The sequence below is a fragment of the Phodopus roborovskii genome, unplaced genomic scaffold (assembly GCF_943737965.1).
Source record: "Phodopus roborovskii unplaced genomic scaffold, PHOROB, whole genome shotgun sequence".
Lineage (NCBI taxonomy): Eukaryota > Metazoa > Chordata > Mammalia > Rodentia > Cricetidae > Phodopus > Phodopus roborovskii.
In genome coordinates this window covers 14,715,024-14,735,360 of record NW_026126517.1, presented here as the reverse complement: position 1 = coordinate 14,735,360, position 20,337 = coordinate 14,715,024, and the positions used below count along the sequence as shown (strand labels likewise).

Below are 20,337 nucleotides of genomic sequence, written 5' to 3'. Positions count from 1 at the left end.
GAAGTCCCTATTGCTGAAAACAACATGTACTTCAGACACAGGAGCCAGTGCCGCTTGAACTGGAACTGACCTAAAAGGCTCCTCCAGGAGGACTAGCTCTCATGGTACCAAACAGCTACACAGAGGCTTCAAGGGAGAAAATCATGACTGGTCCTGGAAGCCTCACCAACTTCCCAGCTACTGAAGTAATAGATCAAGGAAGAGAATCTATGTCATAGATCAAGGAAGAGAATCTAAACCCACCATTTTACTAAACCAGCATAACCCCTAGCTACATTCTAAGTATTTGTCCTTACACCCACAGATGAGTGTAATACTCACCCCTTATCAAGGAACTTCTCTTTGCAACAGACAGACCATTACAGAAAACCCCAACTAATTAAATGCAGAGCTGAAGAGGCCAGCTCCAATTGATACATCTATCTAAACACAACTCCTGCATATGATGCTCAGGGATCATTGTGGAAGAGGCAACTGGAAGACTATAAAAGACTGACAATGAAGAGTGTTCTGTGAAATTGTGTCTCCTGGGAATTTCTGAAGCATCACCCATAAATTCTCACCAATATGACTGCCTCAATATGAGCTGAACAAGAACAATAGCAACAGGTATGCTAACATGGATAGGAAAATCTCATGAGGCCTCAGTCCTACACAAAGAACTACAGACATCCAAGGAATGTTGAAAGTAAGTGGGACACACACACACTCCTAAATATATAAGTGAAACCTGCTTGATCTGTATAATGTTACTTGTATATATGTTTTCAGAGCTGACTATTTGGTGTCGGAAAATCAACTGACGTGCTTCTCCTTAGAAGACTATTTCTCCCACTCACTCTCAGAGATCCAAACTATATATAAACCAAATCACATATTTTAAAGCCAGAGTAGTGGCACTAAGTGACAAGAGGTGGGATAGGAAACAGAATAGCAAACAGATGGAAAACAGAGTGGTCAAAACTAAATTCACAACAATGAAAAATAAAATTGGTGTTTCCATTAGACTTAGAATGTTACTATCTTGACTATTGCATTAATTTTAGCACTATAGAGACCTGAGTGCTTGATGGCAGGCAACCCAATTGTAACAGAAATAAGCCAAACAGGAAGAACAACTTTGGAACTGCATTAGACCATTCTATGGGACGGAGAGAAAGAGAGATGTATGTTACAAGAAGCTCACTGTCTAGGGCTGGGAGCATAGCATAGTGATGAGGAATCCATCTAACACAGACCTTGAGTTTGAACCCAGCTCTGAGCAAACTAGTTTTACTTTTAGGTAGTGTGTCTGAACATATTTGCTCAGGTAGTTTTTTAGCCTAAGAGTAAAGGCTTTCCTTTACTTGCATTCCTTGGGTGTTCATCCTTTGGATGCATGTTTTCAGTCTAGAGAAACAAGACATGTTTCGCTTTTCTTTGGTTTGACTGTATGTCCTGAATGTTCTCACAGCTTCTTTCTCCATCTCCACCGGCCTCTGAATGCTGCCAAGACTTGCAGTGCTTGCTTGTTTGAGTGACCTGGTCCCTATTCTTGCCTGATTAAGCATTTTACCTCTGATCTAGTGCCCATCTGGATTTTATCATCAAAGTATCCTCAGTTCAAGGATATTCTGATCCTAATAGTATGTGCTGCATCCCAGGCTGTTTCTGGAACAATGTCCCAAAGATCTACAAAGAAATATAATACAAGCTGGACAAGTTCTCTGAGGGTAAGTAACAGGAATAGGGTCAACAAGATAAACAGAGAAATAGATCATGATTGTTAACCACAAACTCAATCATATAAATGCATCATTTTTTAAAGTTGATTTTTAAATATCTTAAGAATTGCAAAAGTTACCAGGTGGTGGTGACACATGCTTTAAATCACAGCATTCAGAAGGCAGAGTCAGGAGGATCTCTTTGAGTTCAGGGCCAGCCTGATTTATACAGTGAGTTCCAGGACAGCCAAGGTTACATAAAGAAAGCTTGTTTCCAGAAGAAAAAAAAAAAAAGGAAGGAAGGAAGGAAGGAAGTGTCTGTGTTCCTTTCATGTAACTTTCCCAACAATGCCATCTTCAATCACCATGATACATTTTCTAAACCAAGAAACAGATATACAGTAGTGCTAAATGTAAACTAATTTATGTTTCATCAGTTGGACATATACTCATTCCGCATATATCATTGTGGAATTTGTGTAAAATTCTCCCAAAGCCAAATACATGCTGTCCATCTTCACAAGAACTCTGTGGTGTTATAGTCAGTCTTTCCACCCAGATCCAGAGCACTGGTGTGTTTGCCATTCACATAATTTTGTCATTCTGAGACTATTCCACAGGTAGAATTACACAATACATAATCAGTTTGGATCAAACTTTTCATTCAGTATGATACTCTTGGGGAATTTATTAATTGTTCATTCTCTTTTGTTGTTGAATAATCTGCCATTATACTACCCCTCATTTATTCATTCACCAGTGTTCTTCCCAGTTTAGAGGTGATACAGATGAAGTTCCTGCACACATTCTTTTGTAGAACTTTGCATGTAATACGTTTATGGGTTTTTTTCCTTCCTCTAGGGTGGGAATATTATATTACATGGAGTTAAAGAGGAGGGATCAAGAAGATTGAGTCCAGGGATGAATAGAGGAGAGCAAGAAAAGAGACACATCAATAGAGGGAGCCATTATAGGTTTAAGGAGAAATCTGGCACTAGGGAATTGTACAGAGATCCACAAGGATGACTCCAACTAGGAATCTAATGAATAGTGGAGAAGCTACCTTAAATGCCCTTCCCCTATAATGAGATTGATGACTTTCTTAAATGCCATCCTAGAGCCTTCATCCAGTAGCTGATGGGAGCAGAAGCAGAGACCCACAGCTAAGCACTGAGCTAAACTCACTGTAATCCAGTTGTAGAGAGGGAGGAGTGATGAGCAAAGGGGTCAAGACCATGCTGGGGAAACCCATAGAGATAGCTGTCCTGGGCAAGTGGAAACTCATTGACACCAGTCTAATATCTGGGAAACCAACATAGAACCAAACCAGGCCCCCTGAAAGTGGGTGTCAGCTGGGAGACCTGGGCAGTCTATGCAGCCTCTGATAGTGAAACCAGTGTTTATCACTAGTGCATGAAAGGACTTCAGGAGCCCATTCCCCATGGAGAGATACTCTCTTAGCCTAGATACATAGAGGAGGGCCTAGGCCCTGCCCCAAATGACTTGAAAGATTTTGATGATCCCTCATGGAAGGCCTCACCCTCCCTAGAGAGTGGATGAGGTATGTAATGGAGGGGTGTGGGCGTGGGAGGATGGAAAGAAGAGGGAACTTGGATTGATATGTAAAATGGGAGTATTTCTAATGTAAACAAAATTTACTTATTTATTTTAAAAAGGTAGACACAAAAAGAATTTGATTTTCTTCATACAAAATATTATACCTTGTCATTTAAACATCTCCAGTGACAAACAGATCAATGGTTACATGGAATAGAAGTACTAATCTGGACTATAGGTCCATAGGGGCTGGCCTATGGCCAAAGGACCCCCTGGTGCTGGGCCAGTCCTGAAGTCTGAGGCCAGCTTTGACCTAGGGTTCATGGACACTGATCCCAGCACTGAGAGTTTTGTTCTGGTACTGGAGATGGAATTCTCAGACCTGGGTTTGAGTCATAAGAGCTGGTTTCATTCAGTGTTTTGTTGGAGCATGTTTTCAGTGCACTTCTCTGTCTCCAGGAGATTCATCTCCCTCCCTTCCCCTCTACTCTCTGTCCTCTCTCTTCTTCCCTGCCCTCTCTATCTCTGCTATGTTGCCTCTGTGTGAGGGAGGTGAGGGTAGTAATGTGAAGTTGAACTCCAAGCCCTTTTCAATGTACTTGTTGTTATTTACTTCTGTGCTGCACCTACTGCTGTAATGTCCTACCTCAAATCTTTCCCTCTTTGGAAAACATCTTTGTGTGGCTACTCATGGCAGTTTGTGTGAAGGATGAGCACCCGTAACACCTGTCCTGACATTCTAGTGATATCTTTGACATTCATAATTATTAAAACTTTTTCTAATGTTTTTATTTCTTTGAGAATTTCATCCAATATATTTAAATCATATTCCTTGACCCTCCCCAAATTTCTTATTGATCTTCCATGACCTCCCTACATATCCAACTTCACATTCTTTCTCTTGTGTGAAAACAAAAATATGGAGTCCACTTTGTACTGGCCAACTATTCCTAACTATGGGACCTGCCCAAGAGTACTAATAACATACACAGTGTTATTTTAATGAAGAAAACTGAGTTTCCTTCTCCCAGCAGCTATCAATGGCAAACAGCTTGGATGGGGTGGGCCTCTTGCCCACTTCCCCTCTTCCATACTGGCTTGAGTTTGTGCAGGTCTTGTGTATTCTTGTTACAGTCTCCATGAGTTCATGTGTGGATCATACAGCATCACTAATTTTGTCGAAATTTATTTTCTTTTCCTATATTTTTTCCATAGTTTAAGAATGGGAACATACTACATAATTAATTGAGAAGACTTCTCTGCCTGTTTGTACTTCTGAGTTTTTGAAGCCTTGAGGCTTATTTTTCATTAAGGATCTGGAGGAATGCTCCAGTGGAACTGTCTAAACCTGTACTTTTCTTTGTAGACACTCTTTTGATTGCTAATTTGGTATAATTACTTATTGAAAAATCTATTCAAACTTGTGCTTATTCTTGAGTAAATTTGGCAATTTCATCTTTCAAGGAACATGTTTTTTCACCCAGATATCTAACTTGTTTGTGTATGACTATTGACCATATTCTTTTATTGTCCTTTCTGCTTCTGCAAGGTCAGAAATAATATGCCAGTTTTCATTCTCAAGGTTAGTAATTTTACATTTCTCTCCCTCTTTCTTTATCTTCATGAGCTGTGCTAGAAGTCTTTCAACACTGATTTATTCCAAGAACCAATATTTACTTCCATTGATTTCTCAGTGAAAATTTGTTCATTTTTAATTATGGGTACATATATGGGAGTGTGTGAAAATGTTGTGCCTTTGGAGGCCAGAAGAGTACATTGGGTCCCCTGAAGCTGTAGTTATAGAAGAGTGTGAGCCACCCAACCTGGGTTCTGTGAGAACAGTGTGTGCACTTAATCAGCAAGCCATCACGTCTCCACCCTAATGTTTTCCTATTTAATGTTTTGTTTATTTCAGTTCAGATCTCTACTCTTATCTTCTTATCTTTGGTTGGCCTGGGTTTCAGTTGTTTTTTGTTTTCTCTCTTCTTAAGGTAAAGCATAAGGTTATTTATCTGATGCATTTCCTCCTTGAACAAAAACATAAAGTTAAAGACTAAAAGAATCTAGAGCAATTCTAGTAAAGAATCTAATAAAGACACTGAAATTATGAAAATGAGACAAATAGAAATTTGCAACACAACTGCTAGCTGTTTGTGCTGAGATGTCTGGCTGTGGCCTCCCCTTTCTATTGAATTTACCGTGGAAAACAGTGGAAGAGCCCCTCATTTCTCCTTAGTTAAGACCACCTTTAGAAATTGTTCTCAGGTAACAGACAGGTTTGTTGATATATTCTATTGAAAAAATCAGATAGTTACACTTAATCCTTATGTTGTCATAGGAACAATAAATAGATTATTGGGGTTTTTATTCACCTTTGGGATCCAGACCTACCTCCCTAGTCACTTCACTGTCATTAATACCTTCCCCAGGTCTCAGCACAAGAGGAAGGAACTCTATGGAAGTGTAGAGATAATGGGCAATTCTGGGATTCCTGACAATCTGAGCACTGGCTAGTCTCATGACAGAAGAGAGTGCATGTGAATGCTCTCCAAAGACACGTGTGTGTGTGTGTGTGTGTGTGTGTGTGTGTGTGTGTGTGTGTGTTTTCTTGGAGTAATACATATTATATGCATATTTTCTACCCCCCATATCATCCATGAAGGTAGAAACAGTTTTGTTGGATGTTTTTTAGTTTGTGTGTTTGTTTTTGTTCTTTGTTTTTCTTTCCTTGTCACACAAAGTTATGCTCCTTGCTTACCTGAGGCAAAGAGATAGGCTGCTCCTATCTGACCACTACTTCAAACCCTGATGAAGAAGAAGTTGTTCTTTCCCCACTGGGTCACTGATAGATATCCTGTGGGTATTGGACAGATTCCAGCAAACTGAGGCATTACATTGGGACAATAATGGAGGTCTTTCTCTTCGTTCCATGATCTCTCAGGCAATCTCTCCACACTGAGAAAGCATTCCTCCAACTCTACCATTCACCACCAGCCTCACTGGCCTATCAACAAGGTCACTATGCGGAAATACTTCCACCACCAAAGAAAGAATGGGTTTGATTGCTTGTTTTGTATGCCTTATGAAGAATAAATTTATTTTTGTTGAGTATCTGTGTATGTACATGGTTTGTTTGTGTGTGTACACTCACACATGCTACAGCATGTAGTAGTCAGAGGACAACTTTGTGGGATCAGTTCTCTCCCCTCCTTCTGCTTCCACCTTTATATGTCCCAGGAATTGAACCCATGCCACAAGGCTCATAGGACAAGTCGCTTTACACACTAAGCCATCTCACCATCCTTAGATCTATTTAATAACAAATGAACAAACAACAAGAGCAATAAAAAAACAAACAAAAAAAGCAAACAACCATTCATCAATGAAAAATATAGTAAGTAAACACAATGAAATTTTATTCAACTGTAAGGAAAAACAGAATTATGAAATTTGCAGGTAAATAGTTGGAACTGGAAAAATTATCCTGAGCAAGGCAACTCAAGCCTGAAACTACATGCACTCTTTCATATGCAGAGCCTAGCTTCCAGTCTTCAGATGTGTGAGTTTAACTTAGAAAGCCTGGAGAAGGCAGGAAATGGGCCTGCACTTAGAAGCACATACTGCTTTTGAAGAGGACCTGAATTTGTTTCTCAGTACCCACATCCACTCAACACCCTCTGCTAACCTCCACAGACACCTACACACACACACACACACACACACACACACACACACACACACACACACACTCAAATACAAACATTTTTAAAGCAATCCAAGAAACTAGTAAAGGATCATTAGAGTGAAAGATGTTTCAAGGGAGGCAGAACCCCAGAACACAGGTGATACGAGGTCCAAGAGCAAGGAGCTCAGGCAAGAGGGGAATGTTAACCAGGTGTGAGATGAGAGAAATGAAGAAGGGGCACAAACAGGAAAGGATAGTTCATCAGAATGATGAGTGCATTGAGAAGCCATATGGAAACCTGATACTTTGCAAGAGAACTAAAACTTATGAGTTGAGAATATGATAATCCAGTGTGCACCCCTAGTCACTTAATATAGCCAATGGAATCATGATCTTATAGCAGCAGTAGATAGCTGTGATAGGCCTGCATAAGACTGCATCTGTCAACAACCAATCAAAGATGAGGGAATGGCCCATGTAGTCCTAGCCTTCAAAACTGAACTGTGGGTTTCTAATGGATTCTCCAATAGCCATTGTCTTCAAGTTCTGAGACCACCATGCTCCAGTGAATAGTTCCAAACCACTGAAAACACAAATGGCCCTGGCAGAATTGACTGCATCACAAATCAAAGCAAAAAGACATGAATATAGAAAAAGGGTTTGCAGAAAGGAGGATATGAGTAATAGGGGTTACAGGGGAGCAAGAGTGTAGTAAGGATGACAGTCATAAGAACACATTACAGCCTGGTGGTGGTGGCATGTTTCTTTATTTAATTCCAGTACTCAGGATGCAGAGGCAGGCAGATCTCTGTGAGTTCGAGGCTAGACTGGTCAACAAAGCAAGTTCCAGGACAGCCAGAACTGTTACACAGAGAAACACTGTCTCAAAAAACAGAAGAAGAAAGAAAAGAATACACTACATATATATGTATGAAAATACATACATATGCTTACCCCCACCCTTTGTCCTGCTATGCTGCTGTTCCAGGTGAGCATTGGGCCAGAGTCTGTGGAACTTACTGGGTCTGCTCTGATCACACCAGACCTACCTATCCACGTGGGACCACCTTGAGGCCCCACGTGCCTCATCTCTGCATCTCATCGCCTCAGGCACTCTACCAGAGGTTAGTTTGATACCAGTTCAGGCCAAAACAGAAGCCAGTGGTTTCCTACTTTACTCCATGCCTGCCCCCTTTTCTTTTGGGCTATCTGCTTACCTCTGTGCATACACACGTTAAACAGAAAATTGATCACTGTCTCAGCTGATCAACTCCAGGAACTGCAGGGCAAAGCTGTATGACTCCCTGAATTAGAGCACTCGTCCATGAAGTTAAGTTCATCCCCTCAAGCAACAGGTTCTTCTTAGAACAACAGAGCGATGATCAAGCCTGTCTAGTGAAGCAGTTTAAATTCACTTCCTATTTAAAAATAAAGCATGTCAGGACCACAAACAAAATGTCACCAATTGCTTCTACCAACATGGCTACATCTATTAAATCTCTTCTCTGTATTCCTTGATTACATTAGTGAACTTTAAAATCATCCTAAAAGTGATCAGACACATGCGCACACACACACACACACACACACACACACACACACACACACACACACTTAACCTAGTGGGGCTGTCAGAGCCAGGAATTTTGCTCAGAAACTTCAATTATACAGTATTTACTAAAAGGAATTTGGACTAATTTAAAACTTTCAATTATGTACTACCATGCAACAATATAAGAACATACGCACATGTAGATAATGCATATATACACACATAGCTAGGCATAGGGACACTTTTTTTCTTCTTATTGAAAATAGATCCTTTTCTCATACACTGTATCCTGATATAAGTTTTGTAGTTTCCCTCCCTCTACTCCTTCCAATTCCTCCCCACCTCATCTCATCTCCATATCCACTTTCTGTCTCTCATTAGAAAAGAGCAGGTTTCTAAGAGACAACAACCAAACATGACAAAATAAAATACAGTAAGATAAAGCAAAAGCCATCAGATCAAAGTTGCAAGGCAATCCAAGGAAAGGAGTCCAGAGGGCAGGCACAAGAATCAAAGACCCATTTGTCTTCACACTCAGGAATCCCATAAAAATACTATGTAAAAAATATATATGCACAGAGGATCTGGTGCAGACTTTGTGAGTTCACATGAGCCTTGACAGTTAATTCAGAGTGGCTTGTCTTCCGGGTGTCCTCGATCCCCTCTGTCTCTTGCACTCATCTGTCTCCTATCCCATAGGGTTCCCTGAGCTCCATGGAAAGGGATTAGATGGAAACATCCAATGTAAACTTTCTTTCCATGTAATGTCTGGCTGTGGGTCTCTGCATCTGCTCCCATCTGCTGCCAGAGGAAGCCGCTCTGATGATGACTGTGCTAAAGCATTAATTTTACATAGTCATTTTATTTATTTACTTTAGTTTTTTGAAACAGGATTTCTCTGGTAGCTTTGTAGACCAGGCCAGGCTGGCCTCAAACTCACAGAGATCTGCCTGCTTCTGCCTCCTAAGTGCTGGAATTAAAGGTGCAGGAAACCACTGTCTGACTATGTGGGGATATTTTAAACACAAAGATTTTTGCAGTTTTTACTTATCTATCATTTGCCAGTCTTTAGACTATTGATCTGATTTTCTTCACATCATTAAATAATCCTTACTCCAGAATCTGCACTTCCAAGGACAGAACTCTTAATACAAAGCAGAAATTTCAAATCTCAAATACACCATACCTAAGGTAATCACAAGACTCTAAGCAGGTTGAGAATGCAGCATTAGTTTTGTTCTTAAATTAGCTTCTTTTCTTTAGTTTAAAATTGGCCAAAGCAAGAATCTTGACAAAATGGTGTCTTAGAAGAGAACAAAAATAACTTAATGTCACTCTTCTGCCAGCCCTTGGCTAGATGTGAGTCTGGGCCCAATTCGGGCTGCCTCTCCCCTATACCCTCCCTGGGTTGGCCCCCCGATCCCCCGTTCCTGTGTCTTGTCCCAATCGAGAGCGCTCTTGGAGCTCTGATACATGCAAGCCTGCCCTGCCCCTACCCTATGCCCTACCCTGCCCATTGTCCTGCCTCTCTGGTTGAGCACTGGAACAGGGGGTGGAGCCAACAGTCCACACAACTTCAGGGAATTTCTGGGAGCAGTTCTGAACACAGGAGACCTGCCTATCCACTCAGGACCACACGTAATTTGCATCTGCCTGGTCTCTGAGCCCCACTGCTGGTCCTCTACTGGAGTCCCAGGTCCCTCCCAGAGATCCGCCTATCTCTGCTGGACCACTCTGAGTTCCTGCTGGCAGGATCCTTGACCCCAATAGCAGGGCCTCTACTAAAGAAGCCTCAGCTGGAGGGTACCAGGCCCAGGCTAGATCTGCCTATAGGCACAAGGAACATCCTGAGTCCCAGCCTTTGGGATCTTTGACCCCCATCGCCAGCCTTCTACTGGAGCCTGATTGCTGACACCATCCCCGGGTCCCTGCCTGTGGAGAGACCACCTAGAGCACTTGGACCACCCAGAGCTACAGATATCTAACGTCTGACCCACATAAGTACCATAGAGAGAGGGAGAGACCCCACCAACACCTACTGGAAGAAGCTATGGGAATATGGCAATACAAGAAAACACCTAACAACAGAAAGACAAGCATGACACCAACAGAATCTAGGGAATCTACACCAACTAAACTGGAACACAACAACAAAGCAGATGAGAAGGGAATGACTTAAAAATTCCCATCATAAAAATGATAGAGGCCCTCAAAGAAGATGTGAGAAAATCACTTAAAGAAATGGAAGAAAAAAAAAACAAAAAAGTGGAAGAAATGAACAAATTTCTTAAGGAAAGTAAAGAAAGTACAGAAAGCCAAGAAAAAACAATTAAGCAGGTGAAGGAAACGGTTCAAGACTTGAAAGCTGAAATAGAGAAAATAAAGGCAACACAAACCGAAGGAATTCTGGAAATAGAAAAACTGGGCAAAAGATTGGGAACTACAGATGCAAGCATAACCAACAGAATTCAAGAGATGGAAGAGAGAATCTCAGGTGCTGAAGATAAACTAGAGGAAATAGATTCATTGACCAAAGAAAATCATAAATCCAAAAAATCCTTAACACAAAATAACAAGGAAATGTGGGACACCGTGAAAAGGCCAAACCTAAGAATAATAGGCATAGAGGAAGGTGAGGAAGCCCAGCTCAAAGGTGCCGAAAACACATTCAACAAAATCATCGAGTAAAACTTTCCAAATCTGAAGAAGGACATGCCCATGAAAGTACAAGAAGCATACCGAACCCCAAATAGGCTGGACCAAAGAAAAAAAGACCCCTCAACATATAATAATCAAAACACCTTGCATACAGAATAAAGAAAGAACATTAAGAGCAACGAAGGAAAAAGGACAGGTAATATATAAGGGCAGACTTATCAAAATTACACCTGACTTCTCCATGGAAACCCTCAAGGCCAGAAGGTCCTGGATAGATAGATGTTCTACAAGTATTAAGAGAACACGGATGTCAGCCCAGGCTACTATACCCAGCAAAACTTTCAATCACTATACATGGAGAAAACAAGATATTTAATGACAAAACCAGATTTTTCCCAATATGTATGTACAAATCCAGCCCTACAAAAAGTTCTGGAAGGAAAACTCCAACCCAAGGAAGGTAACTACACCCACAAAGATGTAGGTAAAAGATAATCTAACTACACCAGAAACCAAGGGTAAAGCAGGACAAATATATTCACAATACCACTGCCAACAACAAATCTAAATCAAACAAGCATCAACAATCAATGGTCCTTACTCACCCTCAACATTAATGGTCTTAACTCACCTATAAAAAGACACAAGTTAACAGAATGGATACAAAGACAGAATCCATCCTTCTTCTGCATACAAGAAACATATCTAAGCTTCAAAGATAGACATTACCTCAGGGTAAAGGGTTAGGAAAAGATCTTCTAATCAAATGGACCCAAGAAGCAAGCAAGTGTTGCTATCCTAATATCTAACAAGTTAAACTTCAAACAAAAATCAGTCAAAATGAAGAAGGTCATTTCCTATTCATCACAGGAGAAGTCCACCAAGATGAAGTCTCAATTCTGAACATCTATGCCCCAAATACAAAGGAACCAACATTAATAAAAGAAACGCTACTAAAACTCAAAGCTCGCATAAAACCTCACACATTCATAGTGAGACTTCAAAATGCCATTCTCACCACTAATCTGGACTAGTAGACAGAAATTTAACAAAGAAACAAAAGAACTAACAGAAGTTATGTCCAAATTGGATGTAGCAGACATCTATAGAATATTCCATCCAAATACAAAAGAATATACCTTCTCAGCTTCACATGAAACCCTCTCTAAAATCGATGACATACTAGGTGACATAACAAACCTCAACAGGTCCCAAAGGGAAAAAAAATGGAATAGTCCCCTGTATCTTATCAGACCACCATGCTTTAAAGTTGAAATTCAACAACAACACAAATTGCAGGAACCCTACAAACTTGTGGAAACTGAACAATGTGTAATTGCACCATTCCTGGGTCAAGGAAGAATTAAAGAAAGAAATTAAAGATTTCCTAGAATTCCTTGAGAGTGAAGACACAACATACCCAATCTTACAGGACACTTTGAAAGCAGTGCTATGAGGAAAGTTCATTGTAATAAGTAATGATATGAAGAAAACAGAGGATAATCACATTACAGAATTAACAGCACAACTGAAAGCCTTACAACAAAAAGAAGCAAACTCATCCCAGAGGAGTAAACACCAGGAAATAATCAATTTGAGAGCTAAAATCAATAAAGTAGAAACCAGAAAAACAATACAAAAAAAATCAATTCAACAAAGAGTTGGTTTTTCAAGAAAATCACGAAGATGGACAAAACTTTATCAAAGCTAAACAAAAAAGCAGAGAGAGAACATGCAAATTAACAAAATCAGAAACGAAAAACGAGGATGTAACAACAGACACTGAAGAAATCCAGACATACTTTGAAAATCTGTACTCCACAAAATTCAAAGGAAATGGACAAATTTCTGGATAGCTATCACTTAACAAAATTAAATCAATAACATAAAAGGAATTTAAATAGACCTATAACTGCTAATGAAATAGAAGCAGTCATCAAAAGCCTCCCAACCAATAAATAATAAAATAAAAAGCCTAGGACAAGATGGCTTCAGTGCAGAATTCTACCAAAAACAGAAGGTTCATTACCAAACTCTTTCTACAAGGGAACAATTACCTTGGTACCCAAGCCACACAAAGACATACCCAAGAAAGAGATCTACAGACCAATACTCCTCATAAAAATTGATGCAAAAACCAAACACTCAATAAAAAGCTGGGAAGTCAAATCCAACAGCACATCAGATAAATCATCCACCATAATAAGTAGGCTTTATTCCAGGGATGCAGGGATGATTCAACATATGAAAATCTATCAATGTGATCCACCATATAAACAATCTGAAAAAGAAAAGCCACATGATCATCTCACTAGATGCTGACAAAGCCTTTGACAAAATCCAACACACTTTCATGATAAAGTTCTTGGAGAAATCAGGGATTACAGGAACATACCTAAACATAATAAAAGCAATATACAGTAAGCCAACAGCCAACATCAAACTGAATGGATAGAAGCTTAAGGCCATTCCTCTAAAATCTGGGCAAGACAAGACTTTCCACTCTCTCCATGTCTCCTCAATATTGTACTTCCAGTTCTAGCTAAAGCAATAAGACAACAAAAGGAGATGAAGGGTATACAAATTGGAAATGAAGAAGTCAAACTCTCATTATTTGCTGATGATATTATAGTTTACATAAATGACCTGAAAAACACTACTAGGGAACTCCTACAGCTGACAAACACCTTCAGAAAATTAGGAGGATACAAGATTAACTAAAAACAATATCAGTATCCCTACTATATACAGATAATAAAGGAGCTGAGAAAGAAATCAGAGAAACAACATCCTTTACAATAGCCACAAACAGCATAAAGTATATTGGGGTCATGCTTACCAAACAAATGAAAGACCTATAGAGCAAGAACTTAGTATCTTTAAAGAAAGAGATTAAAGATCATAACAGAAAATGGAAAGATTCCCCCATGCTCTTGGATAGGTAGGATAAACATAGTAAAAATGGCAATCTTGCCCAAAGCAACCTACAAATTCAATGCAATCCCTGTCAAAATCCCAGCACAATTTTCCATAGGTCTTGAAAGAAGAATACTCAACTTTATATGAAAAAAAAAACAAAAACAAAAACAAAAGACTCAGGATAGCCAAAACAACCCTGCATAATAAAGGAACTTCAGAAGGCATCACCATCCCCAACTTCAAGCTCTACTATAGAGCTGTAGTCCTGAAAACAGACAGGTAGACCAATGGAATTGAATTGAAAATCCTGATATTAACCCACACACCTACAAACACCTGATTTTGGGGGAAACAGCTAAAAGTATACATCTTCAACAAATGGTGCCGGCACAACTGGATGATGGTGTGTAGAAGGCTGCAGATAGACCCATGTCTATTGCCATGTACAAAACTTAAGTCCAAATGGATTAAAGACCTCAAAATAAATCTAGCCACACTGAACCTCTTAGAAGAGAAAGTGGGAGGTACCCTTGAACAAATTGGTACAGGAGACTGCTTCTTGAAAATAACACCAGTAGCACAGACACTGAGATCAACAATTAATAAATGGGACCTCCTTAAACTGAGAAGCTTCTGTAAGGCAAAGGACACAGTTGACAAGACCAAACAGCATCCCACAGACTGGAAAAATATCTTCACCAACCCCAGATCTGACCGAAGGCTGATCTCCAAAATATACAAAGAACTCAAGAAATTAGTCACCAAATAACCCTATTAAAATGTGGGGTACAAAACTGAAGAGAGTATTCTCAGTGGAGGAATACAAAATGGCTGAAAGACATTTAAGAAAGTGCTCAACATCCTTAGCTATCAGGGAAATGCAAATCAAAACAACTTTGAGATACCATCTTACTCGTGTCAGAATGGCTAAAATTAGAAACACCAATGACAGCTTATGCTGGAGAGGATGTGGAGAAAGTGGAACACTCCTCCACTGCTGGTGGGAGTGCAAACTTGTTCAGCCATTTTGGAGATCAATATGGTGGTTTCTCAGGAAAATGGGAATCAGTCCACCAAAGGACCCAGCAATCCCACTCTTAGGCATATACCCAAATGATCCACATCGATGCAACAAAGACATCTGTTTAACTATGCTCATAGCAGCCTTATTTGTAGTAGCAAGAACCTGGAAGCAACCTAGATGTCCCTCTATTGAAGAATGGATAAAGACTATGTGGCACATTTACACAATGGAATACTACTCAGCAGAAAAAAACAATGGAATCTTTAAATTTGCAGGCAAATTAATGGAACTTGAAGAAACCATCCTGAGTGGGATAACCCAGTCACAAAAAGAGAAACATGCTATCTACTCAGTTGTATATGGATTTTAGACATAGAACAAAGGATCACCAATCTATAATTCACACTGCCAGAGAAACTAGGATACAAGGAGGAACCTAAGAGATTCATACAAGGTCCCTCACAGAAGGGGAAAGGGACAAGATATCCTGAGCATATGGGGAGTGGTGGGGAGGCAGTGAGTGGAAAGGGAGTTAGAAGAAAGAGAAGGGGAGGAGAGAACATGTGGGACTATGAAGATTGAGTCAGGGGATGAATAAATGAGAGGAAAAAAAAAAGATACCATAATAGAGGGAGTCGTTATGTTTGAAGAGAAAACTGACACTACAGAAATGTGCAGAGACCTACAAGGATGACCCCCAACTAACAATCTGAGCAACAGTGGAGAGCAACCAGTTGCAGAGAGCGAGGAGTGTTAAGAAAATGGGGTCGAGATCAGGCTACAGAAACCCACAGAGACAGCTGGCCTGAACCCCCAGACTGATAGCTGGGAATCCAGCATTGGACCGACTCAGACCCCCTGAACATGGGTCTCAGAAGGATTGAGCAGTCTAAGGGACCTCTGACAGTGAAACCAGGATGTATCCCTGGTGCACAAAAGGACTTTGAGAGCACATTCCCCATGGAGGGATACTCCCTTAGCCTAGAGACAGGAAGGAGGGTTTAGTCCCTACTCCAAATGACTTGACATTTTGATGATCCCTCCTGGAAGGCATCGCCCTCCCTGTGGAGTCTGTAGGGGGGGAATGGGAGGAGGTTCAGGGAGGAATGCAAGGGAGGGAGAAGAAACTGGGATTGATATGTAAAATAAGAAAAATAATAAATATATAAAGAAAATACAATCATACATGCATACATACATACATACATAAATACACACATACATGCATACACATGTGTGTTTGCCAAAGAACAAATTTAATAAAAGATTCTAATTTGGCAAATCTGTTATTTTACTTATTTACTTCCTTTTTACATTTATTTATTTGTTCATCTAGGGAGAGAAAAGCATGAGTGAACCACTGCACATTTGTACTGGGAGACAGCTTGCAGGAGTCAGTTTTCTGTGCCCTCTATGTGAATTCTGAGGCTTAATCTTAGGTGGTCAGGCTTGACCCACTTTGTAGACCCTTGGATCCTTCTTTTAAATATGTATGAGATATGCCCAAAAAAACATATGGACACATTTGTTTCTTTCCTCAGTGTTAGCATTTATTGAATAACAAGAAATTCAGAAACTACATCTGGCTTTAGTTCACCAAGTGCTCTTAATTTCACTAGGTGTTGACAGTAACGTTTTCTTTTATTCTAATTTTAATCACTGACATTAACTATCAGAGCATACATTATCTCTGCCTTCCTCTCTCCCTGTCTTACTCCCTCACTCTCTTTCTCTCCCCCCCTCTCTCTTGTGTATATATGTGTGTTACCACCCTACCTCCTCCCTGCACCTTTCTCTCCCTCTCTCTCTCTCTCTCTCTCTCTCTCTCTCTCTCTCTCTCTCTCTCTCTCTCTCATGTGTATGTGTGTTACCTCCCTCCTTTCCTCTTCTTCCCCCTTCGTGTGTGTGTGCGTGCGTGTGTGCGTGTGTGCATGTGCGTGTGTGTGTGTGTGTGTGTGTGTGTGTGTGTGTGTGTGTAGCTACAAAAGGGTTAGAAGCTCTTAAGGGATTAAACAGGATGCACTGAAGACAGAGGCAAAGAGCTGAGGCATGCCAAAGGAAACATCTCTGTATGAGATCAGATAAGGAATTATACTGGCCAGGCATGGTAATACATGCATGTGCACTGAAGTGTTTAACACATGAACCCTACTTTAAGTCTTTACTAGGATAGAGGTGCTCTCAGGAAAACAGTCACCTGGTGTGTATTCGATTCCTGAGAGGTGGAAAAAAAATCAAGTCCAGGAGTTTCCTAGCCAGTCTCTTTCCCCCAAGTTACAAAGAAAAGAAATTAGGGTCACTGATTTTTCTAGGACCAGGGTATGCTTTTCAATGACTTCCTCAATGTCCCACCCCTAACTCCTACTAAAGAAGCCCAGCCTCACCAGTGTATAAATAGTGACACGTCCTGCCCTAACTTGAAACTTTCTGCTTCCAAAATGGGCAAGTCTCACTTAATGGGATTTCTCATTTTACTCTGCTATTTGAAGGGTGAGTCCTGAGAGTCACCAGTTGGTGAGAGAGGTCCAGGATCCAGGAATGGGTGAGAACTCCCATGAGGGAGGCCAGCCATGGCAACCCAGCAGAAAGAACAGCCCCTGTGTGCTGTGCCTTCTGCTCACCCTGAATCAGGTCACTGGGACCTTAACCAAAGCCCTTTTGCTCATAGGAGGAGGTAGATGATTTACTAACAGATTGGGAGATTCCTAGAAGCCGTGCAATGGGGGTTGGAAACGTATACTCTGCAGAGACTATGATTTTTATCTTTTTGTTTTTTCAACAGTTTCCTCTGCATCATTTACACATGAGCTTGACAAACGTGAGTAGAAATGGATGAGAAAATAAATAATAAGATGAAGTGAGAATACAGAATGAGTGGAGTGGGATGGGCTCTGGGGGCTCAAAGTAACCCTCAAATAGTCATTATTCCCACATTCAGCAGCCTCTTCTGGCAGGATACAGGCAGGATGGGAGCTGTCTTTAGGGCTAACAAAGAGCTGGAGTAGAAATTGACAAAGCTAGGAACAAAAACAAGGGACCCGAGAAGTGGAATGTGGGGTTTGCAGAAGCCAGGTGGTCCAATCTGGGTATCAGCCTCCTGAATTTCGGAAGCCTGTTCTGATTGTCCGATCCTAAGTAAAACTATCATGGAGCTTCAACTGAAGGAAGAAAATGAAATAAAATCATATGTATTTATCCCCTTCCTTCTGGTCTATGCTGCATCCCTTAGAGGTGGGAAGAAGATTCTGAAGGGACCTAAAATGACAAAGAGGATAAAAGAGAAAAGTGGTACACCATGGCAAAAGCACCTTCAGAATAATAGACAAGAACCACTCAAAACTGCAAGCTAGAAGGCAAAATGAGTTCAGGAGGGGGGTGGAGAGTGCAAGGGGAGGGCAAATCTCAGACAGAAGTACAGGCTGGTTCTCTTTATCTCACCTGAACAGCTGATAAAGTGCTCGTTCATGAAAATAACAATGGTGGTAAGTACAAAGGAACCCCAGCCTGACCATCTTGGCACTATGTTTCTTTTCCTCCTTCCTTTCCTGATTTGCCCCTGCCATCCTCCAAGGTGGAACTTTGGAGACCGTGAACTCCTGTCACCCTTTTGGTTTCACCGATTCTAATAGAGGCACATGCCCATGCTTTGATGGGGTTTGGGGTAGGGAACGTGCGGGCAAAGCCTTCCAGCTCTAAGCATGCTTCAAACTCGAACACTGGGAGGATGGGCTCGTTCCTGGTAGTGTCATCGCTCATTCGTTCCTGGTAGTGTCATCGCTCATGTCTGTCTCTCTTCAAGTTGTGGAAATTGTGCAGTGTAGGATGTGCCATCTCCAGTTCCCTGGGGAGAAGTGCTCTAGAGGAAGAGGGATATGTACTGCAACGGCAGAAGAAGCCTGTATGGTGGGAAAGATCTTCAAAAGTAAGTGGTGTGGGAAGGAAGGGAAGATGGGGATAAGCATTTCCGGTTACTATAGACAGCCTCTCTCCTGAGATAGATAGCAATGTGACGCCCATAATTCCCTGTGATAAAAGAGAAATGAAGGCAGCTGCTAAAGCAAAGGTTATACTCAAGGCGACAGTGGAGTGGGGGGGGTCGGGGGAAGGTGGTTGGGAAGCATGAAAGGGAGGGAGGGAGGGAAGGAGGGAGAGGGAACTGGGTTCGATGTAAAATAAAAAAATTAAAATTAAAAAAAGAAGAAGCCTGAAGACAACAGAGTGGGCAGGATGCAGGTGACGGGGTGGAAGCAATACTATCCGGAGAGCAGCTAGTTGGTAGTGAAAACAGCTCTGTTTACCTGCCCAAGGCTTCTTCAAAAATGGCACCAACTCTCCCACATGGTTTCCTGCTCTTAGTGATGCCCAAGCCTTGAGATTCTCAGTAGAAACCCCCAGGGTGGTCAACCCCTGGTGCACTTCTCCCATGACCTTCCTACCTCCAATAAAGTCTTAAAACTGTGCCACTATATCTTTTGTGTGGCCACCAGCTTCCAATGCCTTCCAACCCTTCATATCTGAATAATGGAGCATGACTACCACACGGTGATTTTGAGATGCCAGCGCAGGTTGGAGAGCAGCTGACTTACAGAAGCCTCTGCTGGGCTTGCTGATCTGTTCTTCCCTCTTCTGCAGGGGATGGTACCATGTGGTTAAACTTCATGGGCTGCCTAAAGAACTGTGCTAATGTGAAAAGCATAAAGTGGGGCTCCTATCTGGTGAACTTCAGGTGCTGCCGGGGCTATGACATGTGCAACGAAAGGTTTTAGAAGTCTCTGGTCCTTCTGTGCTCCAACGTCTGGGTGATGTGTCGACTTCTTCGTGAGGACTTCCCGAGGATAGCACTACACAGAAGGGTGGCAAACGTGTGACTCTGCCTGCTAATGTGTCAGGGGGGATGCACCCTTTTTCTAAAGTCCCTTCCTGTTTCAAAATCAATTAAAGGTGAATAAACAGAACTTTCTTACCAAGATCAGCATGTGCATGGTTTGTTAGCAAACCTCCTGGATAGCCAAGTACTAAGGACAAAAACAAAATTAAACTCAAAATATGGATCCTTCTTTCTTCTATTCTGTGGTAAAATTTTAAAATTTTTATTACCATGTAATGATTATATACAATAATTGGCTTTGTTGTGACATCCCCATGCATGTATATAATGTATTCTGATCATACTCACCCCAGTACTCTCTCTAGTCCTCCATTCCACTCATCACCTTCTCAACTAACCCCCCTTTTCACT

The 20,337-nt window shown here is 41.1% G+C and overlaps 1 protein-coding gene across 1 annotated transcript; it reads left to right on the top strand.

The window, feature by feature from the left end:
• Positions 1-17,536: 17,536 nt before the first annotated feature.
• Pate1 (prostate and testis expressed 1) lies at positions 17,537-19,865 on the top strand. Its single transcript, XM_051196901.1, has 4 exons — positions 17,537-17,588; positions 18,545-18,577; positions 18,898-19,020; positions 19,731-19,865. The coding sequence occupies exons 1-4, from the start codon at positions 17,537-17,539 to the stop codon at positions 19,862-19,864; spliced, it is 342 nt and encodes a 113-aa protein (XP_051052858.1). The 3' UTR covers position 19,865.
• The last annotated feature ends 472 nt before the right edge of the window (positions 19,866-20,337 follow it).

Excerpts from the sequence above, each read along its gene's own strand:
- Pate1 (XM_051196901.1), top strand. The coding sequence starts at position 17,537 with ATGGGCAAGTCTCACTTAATGGGATTTCTCATTTTACTCTGCTATTTG. Across the intron at positions 18,578-18,897 it reads CGTTCATGAAAATAACAATG|TTGTGGAAATTGTGCAGTGT; the intron begins GTGGTAAGTACA and ends TCTCTCTTCAAG. Across the intron at positions 19,021-19,730 it reads GGTGGGAAAGATCTTCAAAA|GGGATGGTACCATGTGGTTA; the intron begins GTAAGTGGTGTG and ends CCTCTTCTGCAG.